Source organism: Diadema setosum, chromosome 22, assembly GCF_964275005.1.
Source record: "Diadema setosum chromosome 22, eeDiaSeto1, whole genome shotgun sequence".
NCBI classification, from domain to species: Eukaryota; Metazoa; Echinodermata; class Echinoidea; order Diadematoida; family Diadematidae; genus Diadema; species Diadema setosum.
The window spans coordinates 29,090,656-29,118,592 of record NC_092706.1 but is presented as its reverse complement, the minus strand read 5'-3'; the positions used below and the strand labels follow the sequence as shown (position 1 = coordinate 29,118,592).

The 27,937-nt window shown below is 39.9% G+C and overlaps 1 protein-coding gene across 1 annotated transcript in view; it reads left to right on the top strand.

Moving 5' to 3' along the window:
* The window catches only part of LOC140245281 (myopalladin-like), a 39,637-nt gene extending 29,839 nt beyond the window's left edge, over nt 1-9,798 (top strand). The window contains exons 15-16 of the mRNA XM_072324865.1: nt 1,523-2,988; nt 9,718-9,798. Of these exons, the coding sequence (XP_072180966.1) occupies nt 1,523-2,988; nt 9,718-9,798 (1,547 nt within the window). The remainder of the gene's footprint in view (nt 1-1,522; nt 2,989-9,717) is intronic.
* Nucleotides 9,799-27,937: the final 18,139 nt, after the last annotated feature.

The window sequence follows — 27,937 nt, the reverse complement described above, 5'->3', positions numbered from 1 at the left end:
ATACAAGTGATGATCACGATATCATGAATCAAGTCGATTCAACATGCATTTGCATTGCATGGACCCTTAAAGTGAAAACATTCTGATGCAGTAATTCTCTCTAGGAAATGTGTTTCTCCTCCATGCGTTTGCATGATGTTTGATTGAATGCGAGATGTGACCCGATACTAACATTCGGGAAGTTGTGATTTTGAAGAGCAAATACTGGTAATGAAATATTGCACTTTGTTCTCTTCTCGGGGGCAATCCATTGCTCGATGCAAGTACTTCAAACTTGTTGCAAATATTTCGGATTTATTAGAACATAAATGTTACATGTCGGGAAAAAATGATGTCAATATATTACTGTATAATAATGTATTAATATTACGGTTTTTCCCTAATGTTTCAATGAATACGGAGCGTATGTAATGCATAGCCCTTGGGAAGAGAGCAAAGTGTGATTAAGATCACTATTTCCGTCTTTCTTTCGGCGGAGGAAATATCGACAGGGAGGGAGAGATCGATACCGAATAGATGATGTTAATTCCTGGCAGTGTGTGTGTGTGTGTGTGTGTGTGTGGTGTCAGTATGTGAGATGTTCCTCTTTCATAAAAAGAAGACTTTTAATCACTCTCCAGAGTTGGATTTTTTCCCTCACTGCATGACGAACCATGTATTGTTATGTTAAGCTCTAGTTTTGTCTGTCATTGTCATTGTTTGATGTCACGTGTTACGTTTTTGAGAGCTTGTGCTGCGTTTTGCGTTTGCATTTGTATAAATGTGTGTGTGTGTAATAATGTATGTTCTCACATGTGTACGTTAGAGTTTGAAGTCCTTTTTGTGCGTTGTCAGAGAAGTGCACGTTCTTGGACTACCAATCACCACGTGTTTGGATCACACGGTTTGGATTTCGATCATCACCCCTTTCCTTTTGAATTCCAAACCATTCATCAATCTATACTTTCCGTAAACAACTCTGCATGGCAAAAGTTGTGCGCCTTAAAATTCGATTACAATTTCTTTCAAATCGATCACAAGTCACCTTTTCAAATGACACTAAATAACACTAAATCAATACATTATTATCTGGATACACACGGACATGATAATAAGGACACATCGTCTTCCTATAAGTTACATATATATATATATATATCATTTAGACCTGGAAAATACACATACAACCTACTAGAAATTCAACAACAACAGCAAAGTGATTTATTGTAACAAAAAAAAAATGGAAAGGAAAAAGCATCGGCACGAACACAAGAACAGTGCTTGCGTCTGAACTTTCTTCACCTGTTTGAACCCCATTTCACGACGTCACATTCCATCCCTCGGCATCATTCCTTGCATGGTTGAGTGAGCACCGTGTGCATCATTATCATCCTCATCATCATTACCTTCATCCTGCTAGCCATGACCGTCACTACTCTGTTCACAAGGTGTTGGTTTTGGCCATCATTTGCATGGACTATCAGGCCCCATCCAGTCTCTGACGTCATGTACTCAATTGGTACCGACTCTCTTCAACCTACAGAACCTGCACCGATACCGGAAGAAAAAGCTGGAGAGGTCACAGTGGAAATTGGAATCGCACCGAAGGAGGAACCGGAGACGAAATTGCCCACAGAAACAGCGCTTCCTGGAGAATTACCTGAAGTGACCGTTCAGATTCCACCAGGGTTACAGCCTGAAATTCCTGAAAAGCCAACGACGCTTCCGCAAGAGGTCATGGCCGAGGTGGCGGACAAACCTAAGACCATTCCGCCAGCTGCTGAGATCCCTGTAGAGGCTCCTCGACCTGAGAAAGAGCCAGAGGGAGATGACAAAGAAGAAGAAGAGCCTTCATCCATCACTGTTGATGAGGCACCTTCAGACAGTGCCCCCTTCGAGGACGAGGAGGAGGAAGAAGAGGAATTCACCGATGAGGATATGGAAGACGAGTACAGCCTGGAACAAGACGAGCCACAGCAACCTGCCGAAGAGGGTAAGGAGCCAGACCTAGACCAAGAGCCCGAACCTGAAGAGGCGAAGAAGAAAAAGAAAAAGAAGAAGAAGAAGGAAAAGAAGCCTCAAGTTCTGATCAGACCTTTAGAACGACCAGATGTAGAGTATCGTAGGAGAATTCTTCTTGATACTGTTGAAGAGGAAGAGGAAGAGATCAAGTCGCCCAAGGCTAGAGCAATACTTAAGAAGAGACCCAAAGCTCCTGAAGAACCTGCTAAGAAAGCTCCTGAAGAACCTGCCAAGAAAGTTCCCGAAGAACCTGCCAAGAAAGCTCCCGAAGAACCTACCAAGAAAGCTCCCGATGAAAGAAGAGAGCCCGAGAAGAAACTTCCTGAAGAAAAGGCTTTGCCATCAGATGAAATGCCGAAGGACATGCCGGATGTGGGAGTGGTGAAAGCTGAACCCAAAGAGGTTCCCCTCGAGGAGGCAGCAGTGACCGTTGAACCAGCGAAACCCCAAATTGACCTTGCCAAAGCGGACCTTGCTCCCGTTGAAGTGTCAATGGAAATGGCCGTTACGGAGCCAACACAACAACCGAGCGAGGTGGCTGCCGTCGACATTATTCCTGAAGAGGTCAAACCAGAAGCAACCAAACCTACCATTGGGGTTGGAAAAGAAGAGGACCAGAAGGCCATGGTCGAGCTGCAGCCAGGAAAAGCCCCACGAGAAACAGCTGAAATTGTCCTTCCCAAAGAAGTTGTTCCCGAGGAGAAAGAGCCTGCACCGGAGGATCAGAAGACCCGGATCGAGATTGAGTTTGACAAGGCACCTCGAGAAACAGCTGAGATTGTCCTACCGAAGGAAGTGGTTCCGGAGGAGACGGAGGCAGTTCTCAGCATCGCCAAAACCCAAGAAGCCGAGGCCGTGATGGAGGAAGGCGTGGAAGTCGTCGTTCAGCCAATGAAGCCAGAAGAAGCCGTGGTGTCTCGGGATGATGTTGACAAAGCAGAAGTGACTGAAGTAGCTCCAGTCATTGTGGACAAACTGAAGGATCAGGTAAGATATGACGGGGGAAAAAAACGATCTATAGTGAAATTAATGCTTATAATTGTGGGGGCACTGTGGCGTAGTGGATGAGACTCCAGACTCCTAATCGGAGGAGCAGAATTCCAGTCCTGTCCAGGGCGTACGTCCTTGGACAGACTTTTTGTTTGTTTGTTTGTTTGTTTTTTAACCCACCACGTCACTCTCGATTCAGGTATATAAATGGGTACCAACGCTAGGGTACATGGGCGTAAATCCCGGGGGGGATGGGGGGGATATATCCCCCCCTGAAATGGAGGAGGGGGGGATGGCCTGTACAATCATCCCCCCCTGAATTTTGAGGGGAAAAATGGAGGAAGCAGAAATGTGATTGTATCAATTTTGGCATATTGCATGACGTTTGTACGCCGGCCTTCAGACAGGTAACAGAGCTGAACAGTATTCTATCTTGTAGGAAAATGTATAATTTTCTCAAGCGCTCGCTCGCTTCGCTCGCTCGCGAAGAAAGTAACATCGACATACACTGTAAGGTATGACTCAGGCGTTGACAACGTTAAATAGTATAGGTCTACATGTAAACATGCTATGACGCGAGTAACTGGGGACCATCTGCAAAATATGTACGAAAACATACAAACAAACAATAACAGCAACTTTATCGCCATAATTATTGAATCCCCTCCATTTCCTGAATCATTCCTGAGAAACGACAGTGACTGATGACTCAGTCAGGATACATCTATGGGCATACCAAGGGAAGATCAGGGACGTCGAATCTATGGGGGGCAAAGGGGCATTTGCCCCGCCCCAAAGGAAGTGTTTAGACAGACAAATCATTTATCACCCAAGCAATTCCCGAGATGAGGACAAATCTCGAACTTTCTTAATGGAAAATTGTCCAAATATCGCCAGAACTATGCACCAGATCGTTGTATTGCAATCATGAACATGCAAAAGGTCCGCTATACAGGATAAGGGATAAACTTTGTACACTTTTGACATAGACGTATATTCCCTAATTTATCAAAGAGTGTGCAGCAGATCTTTCACTTAACAAAAGCAACCTAATATGTATAGAGGCGTCGATGGGGGGGGGGGGATGGTTCCCAAATAAAAGTGGGACAAACAAAAGCGAAAAATATAGCTACAAACGGCAGTTTTTGGAGTGTAAAATGTTAAAATTTTAAAGCTCGCTCGCTCCGCTCGCTCGCATAACCGCTATGCCATTCTCTTGATGTTGCTGCCAGTGATTGACAGCAGGTACACCCGGTGCGCCGCCCTTAATATCCAAAGCGAAAATATAGCTACAAACGACGGTCTTTAGGACTGGAAAATGTCAAAATTTTCAAGCTCACTCGCTTCGCTCGCTAGCATTTAATCAGTATGCCATTCTCCTGATGTTGCTGCCAGTAATTGCCGGCAGTTGCGTCCGATGTGCCCCCTTAATTTCCAAAGCGAAAAAATACAGCCACAAACGGCAGTCTTTGGACTGTAAAATGTCAAAATTTTCAAGCTCGCTCGCTCCGCTCGCTCGCATTTAACCGCTATGCCATTCTCCTGATGTTGCTGCCAGTAATTGCCGGCAGTTGCATTCGGTGTGCCCCCTAAATTTCCAAAGCGAAAAAGTATAGCTACAAACGGCAGTTTTTAGACTGTAAAATGTCAAAATTTTCAAGCTCGCTCGCATTTAATCGCTATGCCATTCTCCTGATGTTGCTCCAGTGATTGTGAGCAGGTGCGCCCCCTTAATTTCCAAAGCGAAAAATATAGCTACAAACGGCAGTTTGGGGACTGTAAAATGTCAAATTTTTAATTATTATTTCATTCTCCTGATGTTGCTGCCAGTAACTGCCAGCAGTTTTCGCCCGGTGCGCCCCCTTAATTCCAAAGCAAAAATATAGCTACAAACGGCAGTTTTTGGACTGTCAAATGTCAAAATTTTCAAGCTCACTCGCTTCGCTCGCTAGCATTTAATCAGTATGCCATTCTCCTGATGCTGCTACCAGTAATTGCCGGCAGTTGCGCCCGGTGTGCCCCCTTAATTTCCAAAGCGAAAAAATACAGCCACAAACGGCAGTCTTTGGACTGTAAAATGTCAAAATTTTCAAGCTCGCTCGCTCCGCTCGCTCGCATTTAACCGCTATGTCATTCTCCTGATGTTGCTGCCAGTAATTGCCGGCAGTTGCACTCGGTGTGCCCCCTAAATTTCCAAAGCGAAAAAGTATAGCGATAAAAAAACAGCAGTATTTAGACTGTAAAATGTCAAAATTTTCAAGCTCGCTCGTTCCGCTCGCTCGCATTTAATCGCTATGCCATTCTCCTGATGTTGCTGCCGTGATTGTGAGCAGGTGCGCCCCCCTTAATTTCCAAAGCGAAAAATATAGCTACAAACGGCAGTTTGGGGACTTGTAAAATGTCAAACTTTTGAAGCTAGCTCGCTTCGCTCGCTCGCATTTAATTATTATTCCATTCTCCTGATGGTGCTGCCAGTAATTGCCAGCAGTTTTCGCCCGGTGCGCCCCCTTAATTTCCAAAGCGAAAAATATAGCTACAAACGGCAGTTTTTGGACTGTCAAATGTCAAAATTTTGAAGCTCACTCGCTTCGCTCGCTCGCATTTAATCATTATGCCATTCTCCTGATGTTGCTGCCAGTAATTTACAACAGTTTTTGCCCGGTGCGCCCCCTTAATTTCCAAAGCGAAAAAATACAGCCACAAACGACAGTTTTTGGGACTGGAAAATGTCAAAATTTTCAAGCTCATTCGCTTCGCTCGCTCGCATTTAATCATTATGCCATTCTCCTGATGATGCTGCCAGTAATTGCCAGCAGTTTTCGCCCGGTGCGCCCCCCCCCCCCTTAATTTCCAAAGGGAAAAAATACTAGTACAGCCACAAAGGACATGTGGGACAGTAAAATATCGAAATTTTCAAGCTCACTTGCTTCCCTCGCTCGCATTTAATCGTTATGCCATTCTGATGTTGCTGCCCGATTGCCGGCAGTTTGCGCCCGGTGTGCCCCCATAATTTCCAAAGCGAAAAAATACAGCCACAAACGGCAGTCTTTGGACTGTAAAGTATCAAAATTTTCAAGCTCGCTCGCCCCGCTCGCTCGCATTTAACTGCTATGCCATTCTCCTGATGTTGCTGCCAGTAATTGCCAGAAGTTGCGCCTGATGCGGCCCCCTTAATTTCCAAAGCGAAAAAGTATAGCTACAAACGGCAGTTTTTAGACTGTAAAATGTTAAAATTTTCATGCTCGCTCGCTCCGCTCGCTCGCATTTAATCGCTATGCCATTCTCCTGATGTTGTTGCCAGTGAATGACAGCAGTTGCGCCTGGTGTGCCCCCCTTAATTTCCAAAGCGAAGAATATAGCTACAAACGGCAGTTTTGGGATTGAAAAATGTCAAAATTTTCAACGCAAAGAGATTTCACCCTAGGAGGGGGAAACCCCCCTACCATACCCTCCCCCCTCGCTTGATTCGTTCCCTCACATAACCGCTCCTCCTAAGATCAAATCCTGTGAGTCTACTCCGATGATAGGCCCCATTATTTAGTAGGCCTTCACAGTGATGTCGCACAGCAAGAGCTGAAATACCACGATTTTGTCATTCAATAATATATTGTGAATATTTCATTTTCTTATTGTTTTTTTAAAGAAAAGAAAAGAAAATTTTCACCACAAGTGAGCACCAGATCGCTGAATTTCAGGTCTGAAAATGCAAAATCTTCCTCGTGTGGGAGAGGGATATTCCCCCCCCCCCCCATACACACCCTTCCCCCGTTCGGTCGTTCCGCTCCCTCTCACAGATATTTCAAAAAAAAAAAAATGTTTTCATACTTTTAAGGTCTGATTTTCCGCCGAAAGTCGTCTGACAAGCAAAAAAAAAAAGCAACAAGAACAAAAAGTCTTTATGTTGTTAATTGCTGCCACTTTTCTCCCACTTTATATTTCATGCAAAAGAGTGGGGCATCTGATCCCTGTAAAGTGTGTGTGTGTGTGGGGGGGGGGGGGGGAGGGGGGCACAAAGCTTCTCCCCCCCACCCCCCCCCCCCCAAAAAAAAAGGCTGCGCCGGTCCGATTATGGGCTTGTAATCGTGGTGATGGTGACCATCCCCCCCACTCCTCAGTATGGATTTACGCCGTTGCTAGGGTAATAATAATGGCAGGGCCTTCTGGTAGAGCAGTGGCAACACGAAAGAGGCTACCCTGAAACAAGACGACATGATTATTATTATAAGCATCATTATCAGCGTTATTATTGACGCTACTGGAATATGTCGGCATGTCCAGCCTAGATTTGGCAAGTTGTTTGTCTGAACACATTTGGTTGGTATCAACTGAGTGAAGGTATGAGTTTTCTGAATCTGAAGAAACAATGGGTATACGAACTAATACAAGTCAGCAAGGGAAAATATTCACCGGTCCGTTGCCAGCACACACACACACACACACACACACACAAACAAACAACAACAACAACAAAACAAACAAACAAACAAACATTAAGAAATGACAGAAAGGTATGTACATGTACGTTACGTATGTACATGTACATGTACATGTATGTATTTACTTAGTGACATTGGCCTATTGCTGTTACCGTCACGTTCTTTTGCTCTCGTAGGTTTGGAGGCACTTTGTGCAACATTGTCTAATTATGATATGACGCCACCCATTCCGATATTCACAGATTGCTTGAAGAGGAAATCTACCCCAAAATATCAAGAAAGAGAATAATATTTCCTACAGAACGATATAAAAATTACAAAAAATCGGATAAGAAACAAGGAAGATATGACATTTTGAAATTTCACTTTTTTTCGGAAAACATTTCTTGACCAGTCCTTGGGAATATTCAAATCATCAAGTTGACGATGTCATGCTCTTACAAAAATCTCATATTTCAGCTGTACAAATACAAGACTTGTCTTACAACCACCCAAAATGAAAAAGAACGAATGTTAACTCTGATATAGCTTGGTATGGAAACATGCTTTTACTTGTATTAGCTGATTTTTTTCCCCCCGAATTTCATATATAATATCCGTGAAATATTGTGAGGGGATGAAATCATCAACTCGCTCATTTGAATATTTATAAGGACTGGTCAAGAAATGTTTTCCGAAAAAATGTGAAATTTCAAAATGTCATATCTTCCTTATTTCTTATCCAATTCATATCATTTTTTGTATCATTCTGCAGGGAATACTTTTCTCTTTCTTTTGAAGTTTATTTATTTTGGGGTGGATTTCGTCTTTAATTTATGTAGAGTCCTGTAAAGTCAAAGGCAAAGAAAAGGGGAAGGGAATATTTGTCAGCTGAAAGGGGGAATTAAGTTTTCACAGCAGTATAATTTTCATCTCATTTTTCCACTGCCGCCACCACCTTTGGTGCAAGTATCTGCAAAATACATTGTGTACAAGCTCAGTGAAAGGCTTCCCGTGGTATACAAATGTTTTACTTGTGTCTCTTACTTTCATGTTCGGTGCAACATTTTCATCGATCAGACGTACTGTGGCCTGGCAGATAAAGAAATAACCTTAGAGCATGGTGTTCTTTCGACTAAAGGAAAAGCAAATATGACTAAACAAATGTGTCCCAGATTTTCAAAATGATTCTCAAACTGATGTAAGAGAACGTGCATCAGGAAAAAAAAAAACAACGTTCAATATAATTTCATAGTAGTATTATCTTTAACGTCGTAGGGTAAATTTATTGAGTCCTGCTATTAAAAAAAAAAAAAGATACATCATACATCATCTAGTTCTGTCACTTTTTCTGAACAAAGATATACTCGACGCAACGTTTCTTCATGCCAATATTTAAAGATTAGATTTGGGAAAGAACTCCACAGAACTTACGTTTCCAAAATCGTTGGAGATCTCTTCATCAAAATATGTTTTTTTTTTTTGTTTCTATTTCGACAAAGCATGCAAAAAACAAACAAACAAACAAACAAACGCAAAATACATACAACTTAGTGAAGACATCATTGCAGGTAATCGTCACCGTCAATATGCCTTATTGGTGTTCAAGGGAGCCTACCATTAGTTAGTTGACAAACATTTGGCACGAAGACCTTGGGGGGATTTTAGTCCTGAGGCAAATGTCTAATCCTTAATGCACACATACGTGTATATGAATACACTTTGGCGCGTGTGTGTAAAACAAGGGGGAGTACAGTCAAATACCTTTTCATATTCAGATTTGCTGCTGGAGGAATTCTGTGAATTGAATTGAATTGAATTGAATCTTCCAATATTGCTTCCTTTTGTACACAGATATGAGAATTCACTTTACAGCAGCAAAACTTTTTCTTTTTAATGACTGTGAAATTTGATTATTTTCAATGTGACACTGATCGCTAGATGTCACTTTCAGGCAAATCAATGCAGCATTTAAATAGTGAAGAAAAGCTTTTGGGAAACTGTTTTAATATTTGACGAGTGGCTTTTAGTTAATAGCTGTTTGCCTATTTTGCTAATATGAGGCACTGAAGCAGGCAACAAAAAAAAAATCAGAAAATAGGAAATACTTTTCCAGAAACGGACAATAAAACTGAATTGAATTGAATTGAATTGAAGATGTTCACATAAACTACACAGTTATGTGAGACAAATCCAGATAATTTGTCATATGTAGACTGGCATGATATTCACATACGAACGGCATTCAAGACATAATGCTAAGACATTGTGGCGACGACATGACATTAAATTTGTCTCTCACATTATTCAGACTGTGAAGGCTGGTGCCCCAGTTGAACTAACCTGTACAGTGACAGGGGAGCCTACACCGGATATAGAGTGGTACAAGTGAGTATACCAGGACTTTCTGAATGAATAATGATCTCCTTTACCCTTTGTGTGCTTTGAGTACTATTTGGCATCGGAAATCCCATAATGGTGTACACATTGTCCAAAGTCCCTGGCACAGACGGCATTTAACGAAGACTAAGTGTCTTGCTTGCACCAGTTGCTATATTTTTGGTAAGGTTGATTATTTATGTCAATTTATTGCAATAGTTTTCATTAAGGAGTTGGAAAAAATGATCCAATGATTTTCGACAAGAAAAGATAAAAGAAACTGACACGCTTCTATCTTTCTCTGATAATTCTTGTCTATACGTGCAATTATAAACTTGTACTATTTTGAGTAGTTCTATTTTCTCGCTGTTATTGGATTATTGAAATTACTTCCGACCGTAATTTCAAAACCCAGCAGGATTAGTAAAAGACACGTCAATATAGAGTTAAAGCTTTAACCCATTGCTTCCAACAAACAATTCTTCGCATGTCCATTCCGGTTGGCAATGGATTAACAAAACTTTGCCATTCAAAATGCGTATTGTACCGGATCGTATACCACATTCGAACAGAATGCGTTATATGAAAACATTCATGTCAAATCATGCTAAAATGCTTCGAGATGCTGAATTATACCACAGCTAGTATTTGCAAAGACAGTCAACCTTTCTTTAGGCGACCTCACATGAATTGAATAATCACCTAAGTATAAGGTATTTTCAAATACTCTTCTTTTTATGTTCTATTGATTTTAATCGCTCTTAGTTTGATTGTTCTCTATTAAGTCGAAGCTATTTCTTTTGTTCAAGTAGATTTGATTTGTGCATGGTTGACTGTATTAGTCATACAGCAACGTGCTAATAGACAACGAATACATAATCATGACATATCAAGGACGATGAATATGAGAAATGTGTGTCATGGTCTAGTGTTTGAAGTTTTGTTATGCTCTGCGCTCCACAGGGATGGCAAACTGATCGAGCCTACGCCTGACCACAAACAAACGTATGAGGGCGGCGTTGCCTCTCTCGAGATCCCCAAAACCAAACCCGCCGATCAGGGCAAGTACGAATGCATGGCCGTCAGTGACGTCGGGGAGGATGTCTCATCAGCTCGCATCACCGTTAAAAGTAGGCCCTCTTTTACTTTCACTTTCGAATGCCCGTTGCCTGGCATGGTTTGGTACTGGCGTCCAATGCCGCCCTTCTCCACAAGGCCATCTTTCCTACCACCTGTCATGGATGACTTTCCTACCACCTGTCATGGATGATCTCATTTGCATGGTTACCATAGCAACATCATCTCATCTCATGGAACTCATCACTTATCATTTAACTCGCTGCAAGTTATGAAAAGTCATGATGCCATGATGCATGGAACGTCCCATCCGCTAGCTACACAGTGAATGTTCTTTCTTTGGAAAACACGATACACGGGGAAAACTAAAGAAGATAAATATAAACAAAGAACTAACTGGAATGATTATGATCTTCCTAATTAGATCTTTGAATAGTAGACCTGGGCCCTGTTGCATAAAAAATGAGATCAAGCATAAATCAGAATATCAAACATAAGTCTCTGAATACTCAATTCTGATTGGCTGATATCCGACTTACATTTGATTTCTGACTTATGTGTGATTGATTCTTTTTATGCAACAGGGCTCTGGACTCCAGTTCATTTGATATATTACCACATGCTGGAATGATTATAGTTTATATTGTGCATGATACGTTTTCAATTCATAAATCATCATAAGGGAGTATTTCACAACGATAACGTTTAAAAGCATGTACACATCAAAGAATACAATGGAGTCGTGTCAACTTTTATCACCATTCAAACTGACCCCTGCACCAGCGTAATTGTCACTAAATGCCTGCCGTTGATTTTTGCAAACACTCCATTCATTGACGATTCGTAGAGTGCCATTCCACACCACGTTGAGGTTGACTTTACTGTTTAGATCAAAATCAGTCGAACCGAATTATAAAGGTTTCATCGAAGTTGGACAGAAGTGAAGAAAGTTTTGGAACTTTAGAGTTAAAAGGAATATAGAAGGCAACCATTCATGCAATTTGAATCAGGACAGGCGATGATTTAGTTTTTTTATACTACAAACTCTTTCCTCTCAAAAAGTCATAATTAAAGTTTATAACAACTGCAATAATTCGATGCGAACAGAATAATTTCGTTTTATTGATTTCATAGTAAAGGAATTTTTTGAAGATGTGTAAACGAATCATATACATATATAAAAGGGGTATTTAGGATGTTCCTTACGACTCTTTCTGAGTGCTCAAAGGGCACTAAAAATTATTCACACAACATATAGTGAATAAGAAAAGAAATAGATGAAAAGAGAACGAACGAAAGAAGTTGCACATACACTGTAATTGTTATACATGTTCATAGAAGACTACAAGTGCGGTGACCAGATCATTTCCTCTTCAAATTTGCATCGGAGATTATGACGAGTACGAAACTTGAAAATTCCACATCCTTTATATACAAGTCATATTTTGACGAAATCTCTATCGTGCAATTCATCTGCTTTTTTTTTTAAACAAGGTATTGAAATGCACTTAAAATGCATGAAAGAAAGTGGAGATAAACGTAACAACATTTATAACGCTTTATTTCGGATTGACGCTATCAAATCTATTTCTTTTATCAACTTTGGGACTCACAATTTCAAAAAGTGCTTTTGAAATACATGCATGAGAAGACAGATGGGGCATCAGTGTTGCCATTAAAACTTCATCATTTTTCTAATAATTTTTTATCATGTGCATGACTTCATCATCGAAACTATCATTGTCCATTTCATCCTTACAGTCATGTCAATAGTTATGGATCTTTAGCTCAATTAGCAAGTTTAACGTGGAGCAGCGATAATGCAGATGTATCTCGTTACCGATAATCATGTCTCACGAAATATTAATTATGGAATGCTTTTTTTTTTTCGTGTTTGGAGCATCTGTTCAAGTTGTGTATTCTTTTTTAGGAAACCAAAGCCCAAATATAAATGTGTATTGAGTGAAAGCAATTAGTTAGTACAACACATCGATTAAAGTTTGAGGAATTTCGGCGCTGGCATCCCCTGGCGTAGAAGACGACTAGAGTTCATGACGTCATGTATTGACAAGAATATTAAGAAAATATTAGGAGAATTCCACAAAAATTCATTTTTCATATTCCATTAACTTGTTACTGACACAATCATGTAAAGGTTTATGTCATTCCCCTTGCTTTCTGAGAGTTAAGTCAAGTGTGTTTGAAAAGTGAAAATATGTTGAACTGTATTTTCTTTATATTGTTGTCCACACATGATGTCATTCGCTGAAGTATAGTCTCTTTACCCAGCGGTCACAAGAACATACTGATGTGTTCTACGAATGTTGCTGCTTTAGCTCAATCCACATTTCTTGTTTTGTTTTGGTTTCCTTTAAGCATTTCATATCGTCTCCATGTTTGACGAAAATAATTCATATATGTGCTCATGATGTATTGGGAACTTCACGAATTGCATCTTGGTATAATAAATCATCATCTCTGATATTTGTCAGTTTTTCATTGTCTTCATTTTCCTAGTTCATGCTGATTACCAAAGTTCGCCTATTTGTTTTACTGTTTAAAAAGGTTTAAACACAGAATACAATTACAACCAGGCGTTGACATGTCAAAGAGTAAGGCAAGGTCGAATATTTAATGTATTTGACTCAAAATTTAGTCACCCTTCCGTGTTCATTACATTTTCTGTGTATCGTCTATCTGTATCGGAACTCAAATCTATTCATTCTTCCCATTTTGTTCCCACTTCCATCGTTATTTTCATTGGCTCTTCATGTGCTTGTTGTTGTTGTCATTGTTTTGAACACCATCACCAGCAGCACCATCATCATTGCTATATTTTATGAAAATTCAGCCCAAAACATTGTTTAAAGCCACCGAGAGTTCAACAAAAATACCTTGCAGGGTATAAACTTTTATCATGTCCATCACCATCACCATCATACTATATTTTGTTCTCCTTGTTACCATCATTGTAATTTGGTAATGATCCTCATTGTCTTCAAACTGAATGCCATAATGAAACGCTGTGAACTATTTGCATTGTAGCGTCTTTAACATGTGTGTTTACAAATATTAATGAGGAATGTGATTACACATGAGATTGTGAACCCCGGAGGGCAAATATTTGACTCTTTTTTTTTTTTGCCAAAATGAATAAAGAGAATTGAACGTGTAAGCAACGATGTTATTCTTGTAATACTTCTGAAGCCAATTGCTGTGTGAAAATTAAAAAAATATATATAATTTTTTCTTGTATATTTCAAAAACATGTTAATATTCTTTATCGTTTTTGTCATGCTTGATGATTACAGCTGTCAAGCCCAAACCAGCAAGACCGTCAGTTGAAAAGTCTTCCATCACTATCGAAGTGTTTGAAGGTGAGTCATCTTTACACGCGACACGATTCACAAAACGGTACCACCATGTCAAAGCTGTACAGTGAACTCCCGTTATAACGAAGTCTTCGGGACTGGCAGTTTTCTTTCGTTATGTTTCGTTTCGTTACAACCGAACAAATAAACAATAACAATACAGAGTGGAGATAATCTTGCGGCCTAAATTTTGACTTCGATGTCACCGGAATTTCGTTATAACCGTGTTGGTTATAACGGGAGTGCACTGTATCTAAGTCGATGTGATATAGTCAGTCTGTCACATTTCGTATTGCATTGTAAATTGGGTGTATGCGATTACAGTCGAGGTGGATTTCAATTTATTCATATATTCCCTAATCATCCTAAACTTGACGTTTCCAGACAAAAGAGAGACAGTAGGCGTTTTCACATCAGCCCCATGTTTCAAAATAGCGCGCTATTTTCTGACTTGGGAAATTTTCCCGATAGCGAAATAGCGCGCTATTTGATAATGTGAACACAAATTAGCGCGCTAATTGTATCGCTCTGATCGAGAAAATTTCTCGACTCCAACTCTGGAAATTTCTGAAATAGCGGGATAGTAGCGCGCTATTTGATAATGTGAAAACGACTCGAGAAATTGATTTGATTTGATTTGATTTGATTTGATTTATTGGTTTCTGTATCATCATTGTACATATACACATTCATGTACAAACATAAATATGATAATATATATAAGTATTTTCTTGTTCATTGCCTGTGTACAATGTACAGCAAAAGTACAACAAAACATACTACAATGAATAATACAGAGGGGCTACAGCATAAGCGTAGCTTGATTTGCGTGCAGCCCCCGTAGCATAACATAGTATTATAATGTACATCGGAAGGAGAATAGGAGGGAGGGATGACTTGCATAGAGATAGGATAGTTGAAAGGAGAAGGGGAAGGGAGAGGTTTGTCTGCTTTCACTAAAGGTTTATACAAAATAAAATCACCTGTATCACTGATTAGCAAGACATGACAAAATATTTCTTCAACGAGGTACAGGTGGACAGTTGATACAGGTCATGGTCGGTTACATAATCATTATTACATAATAGACTAATTGTGTCGATATTTGTACAAAAGAATTTCGTGTATATAACAATGACAATGGAATTACTGATATTCAGATAACAACATCGTTTTTACAGCCTTCCTAAAAGAATACGTGGACTTTAAACTTCGAATTTCAGAAGGAAGAGAATTCCAAACATCGGGTCCGGTGTGTCTGACAGATTTCAGAGCCATCACTGTTTTGGGATTATACAAGTGAAACTTATCAGATTGTCTTGTTGGATAAGAATGTATTTCCTTATTTAATTGAAATAATGAGTAAAAAGAAGATGGCAACTGACCATTATGTAAGCGAAACATAAAGAGTGAGTTTTGCAAAAAATTAATGTCATTTACCTTAAGTGTTCTTAATTCTGCGAATAAAGGATCTGAATGGTCTCGATAACCTGAGTTGGTGCATATACGTATTGCTTTCTTTTGCAAAAGTAATATACTATCAATGTGGCTCTTTGATGTTGCCCATACAATGTTGCAATAAGAAATGTGCGATAATATCAATAAATTATGTAACATAAATAAGATATTCTGAGGGACATAATACTTTAACTTTTGAAGTATACCAACATTACGAGATACTTTATCAGAGATATATTGTACATGAACATTCCATTTCATATTTTCATTTATATATATTCCGAGGAATTTAATACTCTCTTTTTGTTCCAATAATACACCATCCACCAAAATATTTAAATGTTGCATTTCAATGTTGTGCTTCTTGTTATAGAAATACATAAAATTTGTCTTTTTCAGATTAAGTGATAATCTATTACTCTTAAACCACATAGATAATTTCGGTAATTCAGTGTTAAGAGTTCTTAGGAGCGAATGAAAATCAGAATTGGAACAAAATACATTGGTGTCATCAGCAAACATAATATATTGCAGTGACTTAGATGAGTTTGAAATATCATTTACATACACTAGAAATAATAACGGTCCCAATATGGATCCTTGTGGGACTCCACATTGTATAGGTAATACTTCAGAGTTAACAGATTCATAGTACACATATTGCTTTCTATTTAACAAGTAATCTTTAAACCATTCAAGTGGAATACCACGAACACCATAGGACTGCAATTTACGTATGAGGATAGTGTGGTCAAGAGTGTTGAATGCCTTGCTTAGGTCCATGAAAACACCGATGACATGTTTTTGTTCAGCTAAGGCAGTCGACACTCTATCGTATAATTGGGCTAGTGCCATATCTGTTGAATGAAATTTCCTGAAGCCATACTGGTCTTGGTTAAATATATCATATTGTGTCAAAAAATCATACAATCTGTTATATACAAGCCTTTCTATTACCTTAGAAATACTAGGAAGAATAGAAATAGGACGGTAATTTGATACAAAAGAAGAGTCATCTTTTTTATATACTGGAATAACTTTAGCAATTTTACATGCATTCGGAAATATACCAGTTGAGAGTGACAAATTACAAATGTACACTAAGGGTGTCAGTATACTACCAATAATCTGTTTTAAAAAATACGTACTCATTTCATCATGACCAGTTGCATAACTTGATTTTAATGAGTGAACAATGTCAAGAATCTCACCATAATCTGTTGGTTTAAAAAATAATGATTTATCATTTGACGCACCTAAATACTGCGAAAAATCAGTTTGTGTGGGATCTATTTTTGAAGCTTGACTAGGACCTATAGCAACAAAATACTCATTGAAACAACATGCTACATCCCTTGGGTTACAGAGTGTTTGACCGTCACGCATAATTTGAAATGTTGACATATTCTTTTGCTTACCAATCACATCATTAATAACTTTCCAAGTGGCTGACATATTTCCAGTAGCATTTTGAAAGGCTTCTGTATAAAACATCCTACGGGAAAGCCTTATAATTTGTGTCAATTTATTTCTATATAATTTATATCGATTAACGTTATCATTATTAGGATACCGTAAACTGCATTTATATAACATATTTCTTTTCTTTATTGATCGGAAAATTCCTTTTGTTATCCATGGATTTTTAATTTTTCTATTACTTTTCCTTTCAATTGCGGGGATATGTTTGTTAAAGTAAGAAAGGAATATATTCCAAAACGTATCATAAGCAATATTTGGGTCTGCGCAAAGCAATACATCATCCCATGTCTCCGAGATTAAATCGTCGTTGAGTAATGATATATTTTCTGTTGTGAATTTGCGCTTCTTCTTACTTTCTGTTTGCTTGACATGGGAATGTTGTATCTCGTCACAGATAAAAAATATAGGTAAATGATCAGATATATCACTATACAAAAGACCAGATTTCGAATGATCTGTGTCAATATTAGTAACAATATTATCAATCAATGTTGATGAGTTAACCGTCATTCTCGAGGGCTTATCTATAGTGACATTACAGAAATTTGCTTGCAAAATATTGCAAAACTTATTCTTAGCATTACTTCCTTGATTCAAAAGATCAATATTGAAATCACCCATCAAGTAAACATCTTTGTTTTCTTGATTGATCAGCTCTAATAAAACATCCAAATTTTCCAAAAATAAATTACTGTCTGTATGAGGGGGCCTGTATACAACACAAAGTATTATATTTCTTCTATTACATATATTAATTTCAACACACATGCAATCAAATTCATTTCCGTTATATATCAAATCAGGTCTTACTTTAAACGATAACGAGTGTGATAAGAACAAAGCAACTCCGCCCCCTCGTCCGCATTTTCTATCAGACCGGACAACAGAATATCCATCAATGTTATATAAAGGGGGAGATTTGTCGTTAAGCCATGTTTCTGTGACACCGATAACTGAAAATTTCATATTTATCGCAGACAACAATAATTGCATATTTTCGAAATTTCTTTGAAGACTGCGAGCATTAACGTGTAATATACTGAGAAAATGTTCATTGCTAGAAAATTCTGAATTAAACTCGTCAGGTAAATAATACCGACAAATTAGCGCGATGAATCCCATCATGCTTAGCGTGTGTGACCCGGTCGATCGAGACACACTGCACACAAATCATGAGGAATTTTTGAGAGGGCACACACATTACTGATGCTGTTTGCACATACTCAGCTGTCGAATTAGCTATTTCAAAATTTCTAACTATTCGGGCTACCCCCTCTTCGGGCTGATGTGAATAAGAAATGAAATAGCGCTCTAATTCGCAATCGCGGAAAATATTTCGAGCTTGGATTTTTATCGGCCTGATGTGAAAACGCCTACTATATGAACGGAAATTATATGGATTCCTGGAAAAGTGTATTACAAGAAGAAGATTAGAGTGTCATTGATAAAAAGGGGACTTTAGAAAGATAGTGTAAAGCATGAGGGGAAAAGAAGCAGAACCCTGATTAGATGTCTTACAAAAGAAAGAAAAAAAAAAACTTCAAAGAGCCTTGACCTACACAACATGTGTCATTCTTGGCGGGACACCCTTTTTTTAACGAAATCAGTCTGTTACACTTCCTGTTTTTGAAAGTATATTTTGGTGTGTGTGTGTGTTTTTTTTTAACCTGCAAACAACCAAGAATCATGAAGTGCTACAAAATGTTTAGTTACCTGAGTCACGATCAATTCCTAAAATCCATCTGAAATGTTCGTGTTCTGCACAAGATTTGCAGTATCGATTATAATTATTATTGAGAACATCATTTTGGTCCGATTAGCAATGAAAAAAAATATAGATTTTAAACTAGTCATTTCAAAATCTTGGATTATACGAGGTATGTGATAGGAGCAGCTCACAACGCCTTATTTAAGTTATGATCACACACACACACATACACACACACAAACAGCAACAGTTATTACAATTTGGTATTACGATAAAGTACAGGTGGTAAATAAAAGGCCATTGATGAGACCATCTGATTCACTTTTAGTTACGAAAAGCATAGATTGAAAGTACTCTCCTTACTGTTCTCCCGAATGTTGCGCCAAAGGTGAGGATGCGACAGTCCGCTTTGTGGTTGAGGGTTTCCCCGCTCCGACTGCGGTGTGGAACAAGGGTTGGAAATCCATCAAACCCAGTGCTCAGTTTGTCATCGAGATCGACGAGTCCACGGGTGAATACATCTTCGTGATCGTGGCGACAAAGAAGAGCGACGCGGGAAAGTACACCTGTCGACTGACCAACAGGGAAGGTGAAGTCACACTGACCGTCACTGTCGTGGTCAAGGAGAGGCCGAAGGAAGAGCCAGAGTCTGTCCAGGCCAAACTGAAAAAGTAAGAAAGGGTCATTTTTTTAAACTTGTTATTGTATGTTTGGGTGCTGTTCTTACAAATGATAGTAGGCGATTTCTTGTTCGGTGCTAGTGCCATTACTGGAGTTATGGCCCAACAGCTGAGTTAAACTGATCTTTGATATCGATTCCCAGCATAGTGTTATCTTCATACTACCGCGATGTCCCGCGGATTTACACTTCAAATATCGGACGAAAAAAATGATCACGTTTAGCTGGTATTAAATATGAGAAGATTCAAACATGAATACGCTTTTTTTCTTTTTTTTTGGGGGGGGGGGTGTTGAGACAAACTGAGAAAAAAAAAGGATTGAATGCCACAAATTTCTGGACCTAGCTCCAAAATAGAACGCTTTCGAGTTTACTCTCAAGCAAATGCTTACAATCATGTCCCTGTCTAAAGAGTTTTTTGTAATCGTGCAGGCTGAGGTTGTATACAATAATGATAACAATACATACAATTTCTGTAGCGACATTTTCCACTCTGATTAAATGCTCAAGGCGCTATAAGAATAGGCTATGCACGTACTTGACGTACGTGAGTCTCATAAGTAACAAATTTAAGCACCAACATCACACTTGAAATGACAAATTTGACAGTCCCTTGGGGGCTGATGTTAGCCTTTGGGGATATAGCACGCCAATGGGAATATTGAAAGTGGGTTCAGTAGACAAGATTCAACACCAGGCCCAACACCAGCTACCGGAACTACGTCATAATTTTGAGGTCAATCTGCTAACGCAGAGTGATTCCAGGTTTAAGATTGTCGCTCGTGCTTGTGGTGATATAGCAATAGCACCAGAACTCGCACCGAACATTAAATCACCATAGAAGACTAGAAGAACCCACAACCTTTCCCTTTTCGTCGTCACTGACTGAAACAACGCTTTGAGAAATAATATGATGAATGAAATGAAATAAGACGGATCCTTTGGCCACCCAAATCTCTAATGATGATTACCTGATTTGACTTTACAGACCGAAAGCTGAGGAGAAGATCGAGGTCTTGCCTGAAGAAGTGGTCGTTGAGCTTGAGGCACCATTACAGGTCAGTGTGTGTCACGTGTTTTTGTTGTTTCTTTATGCCACGTGTAAATTTTGTCCAATTAGAATACAGTCATTTGAATTTGTCATCGTAGATGTAGATACCACGAATGTGAACATTTTCATGTGTGCTATCCTAGCTAAATCAAATTCGATTTCATTGGTATGCATATGTCTATATCGTTCATTGCATAGAATGATGCAAAAGCGAATCATAGATTCTATGCGTTATTTCAATACATTTTCTGGTGATCAAAAAGATAAGCGCTGTTATTAAAGATGAAAATACTATATTTTTTGTTACGTTTAATTAACACCTCTACTGCATTGGATATGGCTAAATTGTTCCATAAGTGTAACAATAGTTGCATTAAAAATGTTGTGATAAGAGAACCAATGCAAGGGCCGCGGGACGGCTACCGGTCCAGTGGGAGACGGTCCATTTTAAGGATCCAGAGGGTGGTGAAACACAAACCCTCCCCCCCCCCCCATCCCACCCCATAAAATAAAAAGAGTAAAAAAAAAACACTTGATTTTTATGAGTGTGTAAGATTATATTTTTATTGATTTATTTCTTTCTAGCCAAATATGTGCGATAACAACACACACTTGCTCTCTCGCCCCCCTCCCCCGTTCCGCGACCCATACCATCTACTAATGTATATTTTTTGTGAGCATGCATGTATTTGTTTACCTGTGCACGAGAATGGCAATGCTAATTTATATTTTAACCTTCAAAATCTCAGAGCGTATGCTCTTACCACCTCGTGGGAAATCATTGTACCAGAACATCATCATCAATAGCAAATGAATGATATTGGTGGGAACAGCACCAATGGCTGTGCTCCATCATTTGCTGAAAATTACTGTGATGACTTCAATATTAGATAAAAATGGTATAGTACGAGCCATTGTATAGTTAATCTTCGTCATCATCATCATTGGTTTACCATAAGGTTGTTCTAAAGATACATTGATATGATATCTCCGCATCAAAATCAAGACATGACTAACAATTGAAATTAGAAATATTATGCTGAAACGACTATAGCAGACCAAAAGAAACCAGAAATTATACGCATACCTGTACAATCTACAACTGAATGTGCCAAATTAAGAGATCCAGATATGTTCCCCGTCTTTTGCGTCGTGAATATTTCACAGTGTTCCGTTAACAGATCTGTCACATTTAACACTTTGAGGAGTACAGCGGTGAGCAGGGCCTTTTGCAAAGGCAGCTTGCAATGGACTCGCGCCCACAGAGATCGAACGGGAGCGAGCTGCTACTCTCGCAACTCGTCGGTCGCGCGCTGTGTGTGCGTGTGCTGAAATTATAGGGAGCTGCCTTTGCAAAAGGCTACTGTGATCATGGACCACTGTCTTCGTAAAAACAGGCCTTAGTGTCATATACTTTCGGCACTATTATGTGATCCGTGTGAACGGACAAGACACTAATGAGTTATAAGTACTTTAACATTGTGTGTGCTACCAGTGAGTCAATGGGATTCGCTTTAATACTATAGCAATGTATGTATGCATAGATATGCAGCCACAAATGAAATTTTGTATCAAACCTGTGATCGTCGTAGTTCATCCCAGTGTACATGAAGAAACAAGAACTTGTTTTGCTAGACAACTTATACGAACTCGCAGTGATGTACGCTATTTATCACAAGTAGCTACAACACTTGTGGGTGATTATTGTTATTGTTATTATTTATTCGGAATTCGCAAGACAATACAAGTGATAACAGATAAGCAAACAAAACATGCAAGACACAAGGATTGTGTCCTTCTGCCGCCTAATCAGCACAGAGTTCCAGGAAAAGTGACGATACGGACCATGCAGATAAAAATCGGTCGATATACGGCTGAGATGTCTAGCCTTGAATTAATCCGTACGCATGAGTTGTTTGCCTTGTTTTTTTTTTCTTTAAAGCTCGACTGCATCTTTATTCAAGAGTGTTCGAAGATCATTGGTATTGAAATATCTTCAAATGCCCGGGTTGATGCATGCCAGCATCACATTTTTTATTTTGTTGTTCAATTTCAAACGAAACTAAGGCTGATTTGATGTGATTTTTCCTTTGGTGTTGTTCTTCGACAGGATTTCTTTTGATTTTATAGAAAGTAATAAACAACTTAAAATTGTTGACGCATCTTAGTCAGCTTGTAATGTATTAAGTCTCTCTCGATTGCACAACCTTATCCCCAACGTCATCGACATGTCTCATTCAGACGGAACTTGACAGCAGGAAAAGGGTGTGGTGTTTGGATGTGATTCACAAAGGCCTGTCCCTGCAATGTTATGTGTTATGCATGTGAATTACGAGCAAGTGCATATGAGAAACCATGTCGGCATATGCTCATGACAATGACCCTGACAATGTGACTGGTTGCTTGCATGGACAAAAGCAGGAATATGCATATCAGCAGTATCATACCTTCATCTATTCCTAAGGCTCCTTATTCAGAGTACTTGCGTTCTCGAATGTGAAAAGCCAGGAAAGATGGAAAATTGATGATGTTGTCTGCATATCTGCAAAATACACACAAACAGAACATTTGCATGACGAAGAAAGATGTCACATATCTTTTCTTCAACGGCACCTTCGAGTGTTCGGTATGCAGATTTAATCAATGGGGATTGCATGAGCACTCTTCCTTTATCTTCTGCCTGGCATCGTGTTTACGTGCTCTGCAAAGACGACGACAGCAGTATATCAATTATCTTTAATCACAGGAGGGAGACACGATGACCATTGCAGAAAAAGCGACTTTGGCCGAAGAGGTCTTTGAGCAACCAGATAAGATGGGAATAGAAATTCCCGAAGAGCAAGCCATCACATTTGCTCCAGTTAAAACTGAGGAAGCCGAACCAACCGAAGTTGTCGTAGAAATCGCTCCTAAAAAGCCTGAAGAAAAGGCCCGAGTCGATGAAAAGGTTCCGGAAAAGAAGAAACCTTTAACAAAGGAAGAGAAAGAAGAAGAAGAGATCTTTGAACTGCTCAAGGATGAAGAACCCAAGAATTACGAAAAGGTATTGAGAAAGAAAGGTGTGATTCAACAGAAAATCATCAGGAAACACATCGAAATGGTCGAGAAGCGCAAGGCTGAGGAAGTTTCTGAGCCAACGGAGGTTGTAATGGAAATCACGCCAATCCAACCTGAAGAGAAAGCTCCCGAAGAAATCACAGTGGAGATCAAGAAACCAGAAAAGGTCAAACCTGTCACCAAAGAGGAAAAGGAGAAGGAGGAAATATACGAGTTGCTGAAAGACGAAGAGCCAAAGGATTATGAAAAAGTCCTTCGCAAGAAGGGTGTTACGCAATACAAAGTCATCAAAGAGCACATTGCCATGGTAGAGAAACGAAAGGCCGAAGAAGCGACTTTGGCTGAACAGGTCTTTGAGCAACCAGAACAAATAGGTGTGGAGATTCCCGAAGAGGTAGCCATCATAATTGCTCCAACTAAACCCGAGGAAGCCGAACCAACCGAAGTTGTCGTAGAAATTGCTCCCAAAAAGCCTGAAGAAAAGGTTCCGGAAAAGAAGAAACCTTTAACAAAGGAAGAGAAAGAAGAAGAAGAGATCTTTGAACTGCTCAAGGATGAAGAACCCAAGAACTACGAAAAGGTATTGAGAAAGAAAGGTGTGATTCAACAGAAAATCATCAGGAAACACATCGAAATGGTCGAGAAGCGCAAGGCTGAGGAAGTTTCTGAGCCAACGGAGGTTGTAATGGAAATCACGCCAATCAAACCTGAAGAGAAAGCTCCCGAAGAAATCACGGTGGAGATCAAGAAACCAGAAAAGGTCAAACCTGTCACCAAAGAGGAAAAGGAGAAGGAGGAAATATACGAGTTGCTGAAAGACGAAGAGCCAAAGGATTATGAAAAAGTCCTTCGCAAGAAGGGTGTTACGCAATACAAAGTCATCAAAGAGCACATTGCCATGGTAGAGAAACGAAAGGCCGAAGAAGCAACTTTGGCTGAACAGGTCTTTGAGCAACCTGAACAAATAGGTGTGGAGATTCCCGAAGAGGTAGCCATCACAATTGCTCCAACTAAACCCGAGGAAGCCGAACCAACCGAAGTTGTCGTAGAAGTTGCTCCCAAAAAGCCTGAAGAAAAGGTTCCGGAAAAGAAGAAACCTTTAACAAAGGAAGAGAAAGAAGAAGAAGAGATCTTTGAACTGCTCAAGGATGAAGAACCCAAGAACTACGAAAAGGTATTGAGAAAGAAAGGTGTGATTCAACAGAAAATCATCAGGAAACACATCGAAATGGTCGAGAAGCGCAAGGCTGAGGAAGTTTCTGAGCCAACGGAGGTTGTAATGGAAATCACGCCAATCCAACCTGAAGAGAAAGCTCCCGAAGAAATCACGGTGGAGATCAAGAAACCAGAAAAGGTCAAACCTGTCACCAAAGAGGAAAAGGAGAAGGAGGAAATATACGAGTTGCTGAAAGACGAAGAGCCAAAGGATTATGAAAAAGTCCTTCGCAAGAAGGGTGTTACGCAATACAAAGTCATCAAAGAGCACATTGCCATGGTAGAGAAACGAAAGGCCGAAGAAGTGACTTTGGCTGAACAGGTCTTTGAGCAACCAGAACAAATAGGTGTGGAGATTCCCGAAGAGGTAGCCATCACAATTGCTCCAACTAAACCCGAGGAAGCCGAACCAACCGAAGTTGTCGTAGAAATTGCTCCCAAAAAGCCTGAAGAAAAGGTTCCGGAAAAGAAGAAACCTTTAACAAAGGAAGAGAAAGAAGAAGAAGAGATCTTTGAACTGCTCAAGGATGAAGAACCCAAGAACTACGAAAAGGTATTGAGAAAGAAAGGTGTGATTCAACAGAAAATCATCAGGAAACACATCGAAATGGTCGAGAAGCGCAAGGCTGAGGAAGTTTCTGAGCCAACGGAGGTTGTAATGGAAATCACGCCAATCCAACCTGAAGAGAAAGCTCCCGAAGAAATCACGGTGGAGATCAAGAAACCAGAAAAGGTCAAACCTGTCACCAAAGAGGAAAAGGAGAAGGAGGAAATATACGAGTTGCTGAAAGACGAAGAGCCAAAGGATTATGAAAAAGTCCTTCGCAAGAAGGGTGTTACGCAATACAAAGTCATCAAAGAGCACATTGCCATGGTAGAGAAACGAAAGGCCGAAGAAGCGACTTTGGCTGAACAGGTCTTTGAGCAACCGGAGCAAATAGGTGTGGAGATTCCCGAAGAGGTAGCCATCACAATTGCTCCAACTAAACCCGAGGAAGCCGAACCAACCGAAGTTGTCGTAGAAATTGCTCCCAAAAAGCCTGAAGAAAAGGTTCCGGAAAAGAAGAAACCTTTAACAAAGGAAGAGAAAGAAGAAGAAGAGATCTTTGAACTGCTCAAGGATGAAGAACCCAAGAACTACGAAAAGGTATTGAGAAAGAAAGGTGTGATTCAACAGAAATTCATCAGGAAACACATCGAAATGGTCGAGAAGCGCAAGGCTGAGGAAGTTTCTGAGCCAACGGAGGTTGTAATGGAAATCACGCCAATCCAACCTGAAGAGAAAGCTCCCGAAGAAATCACGGTGGAGATCAAGAAACCAGAAAAGGTCAAACCTGTCACCAAAGAGGAAAAGGAGAAGGAGGAAATATACGAGTTGCTGAAAGACGAAGAACCAAAGGATTATGAAAAAGTCCTTCGCAAGAAGGGTGTTACGCAATACAAAGTCATCAAAGAGCACATTGCCATGGTAGAGAAACGAAAGGCCGAAGAAGCGACTTTGGCTGAACAGGTCTTTGAGCAACCGGAACAAATAGGTGTGGAGATTCCCGAAGAGGTAGCCATCACAATTGCTCCAACTAAACCCGAGGAAGCCGAACCAACCGAAGTTGTCGTAGAAGTTGCTCCCAAAAAGCCTGGAGAAAAGGTTCCGGAAAAGAAGAAACCTTTAACAAAGGAAGAGAAAGAAGAAGAAGAGATCTTTGAACTGCTCAAGGATGAAGAACCCAAGAACTACGAAAAGGTATTGAGAGAGAAAGGTGTGATTCAACAGAAAATCATCAGGAAACACATCGAAATGGTCGAGAAGCGCAAGGCTGAGGAAGTTTCTGAGCCAACGGAGGTTGTAATGGAAATCACGCCAATCCAACCTGAAGAGAAAGCTCCCGAAGAAATCACGGTGGAGATCAAGAAACCAGAAAAGGTCAAACCTGTCACCAAAGAGGAAAAGGAGAAGGAGGAAATATACGAGTTGCTGAAAGACGAAGAACCAAAGGATTATGAAAAAGTCCTTCGCAAGAAGGGTGTTACGCAATACAAAGTCATCAAAGAGCACATTGCCATGGTAGAGAAACGAAAGGCCGAAGAAGCGACTTTGGCTGAACAGGTCTTTGAGCAACCGGAGCAAATAGGTGTGGAGATTCCCGAAGAGGTAGCCATCACAATTGCTCCAACTAAACCCGAGGAAGCCGAACCAACCGAAGTTGTCGTAGAAATTGCTCCCAAAAAGCCTGAAGAAAAGGTTCCGGAAAAGAAGAAACCTTTAACAAAGGAAGAGAAAGAAGAAGAAGAGATCTTTGAACTGCTCAAGGATGAAGAACCCAAGAACTACGAAAAGGTATTGAGAAAGAAAGGTGTGATTCAACAGAAAATCATCAGGAAACACATCGAAATGGTCGAGAAGCGCAAGGCTGAGGAAGTTTCTGAGCCAACGGAGGTTGTAATGGAAATCACGCCAATCCAACCTGAAGAGAAAGCTCCCGAAGAAATCACGGTGGAGATCAAGAAACCAGAAAAGGTCAAACCTGTCACCAAAGAGGAAAAGGAGAAGGAGGAAATATACGAGTTGCTGAAAGACGAAGAGCCAAAGGATTATGAAAAAGTCCTTCGCAAGAAGGGTGTTACGCAATACAAAGTCATCAAAGAGCACATTGCCATGGTAGAGAAACGAAAGGCCGAAGAAGCGACTTTGGCTGAACAGGTCTTTGAGCAACCGGAGCAAATAGGTGTGGAGATTCCCGAAGAGGTAGCCATCACAATTGCTCCAACTAAACCCGAGGAAGCCGAACCAACCGAAGTTGTCGTAGAAATTGCTCCCAAAAAGCCTGAAGAAAAGGTTCCGGAAAAGAAGAAACCTTTAACAAAGGAAGAGAAAGAAGAAGAAGAGATCTTTGAACTGCTCAAGGATGAAGAACCCAAGAACTACGAAAAGGTATTGAGAAAGAAAGGTGTGATTCAACAGAAAATCATCAGGAAACACATCGAAATGGTCGAGAAGCGCAAGGCTGAGGAAGTTTCTGAGCCAACGGAGGTTGTAATGGAAATCACGCCCATCCA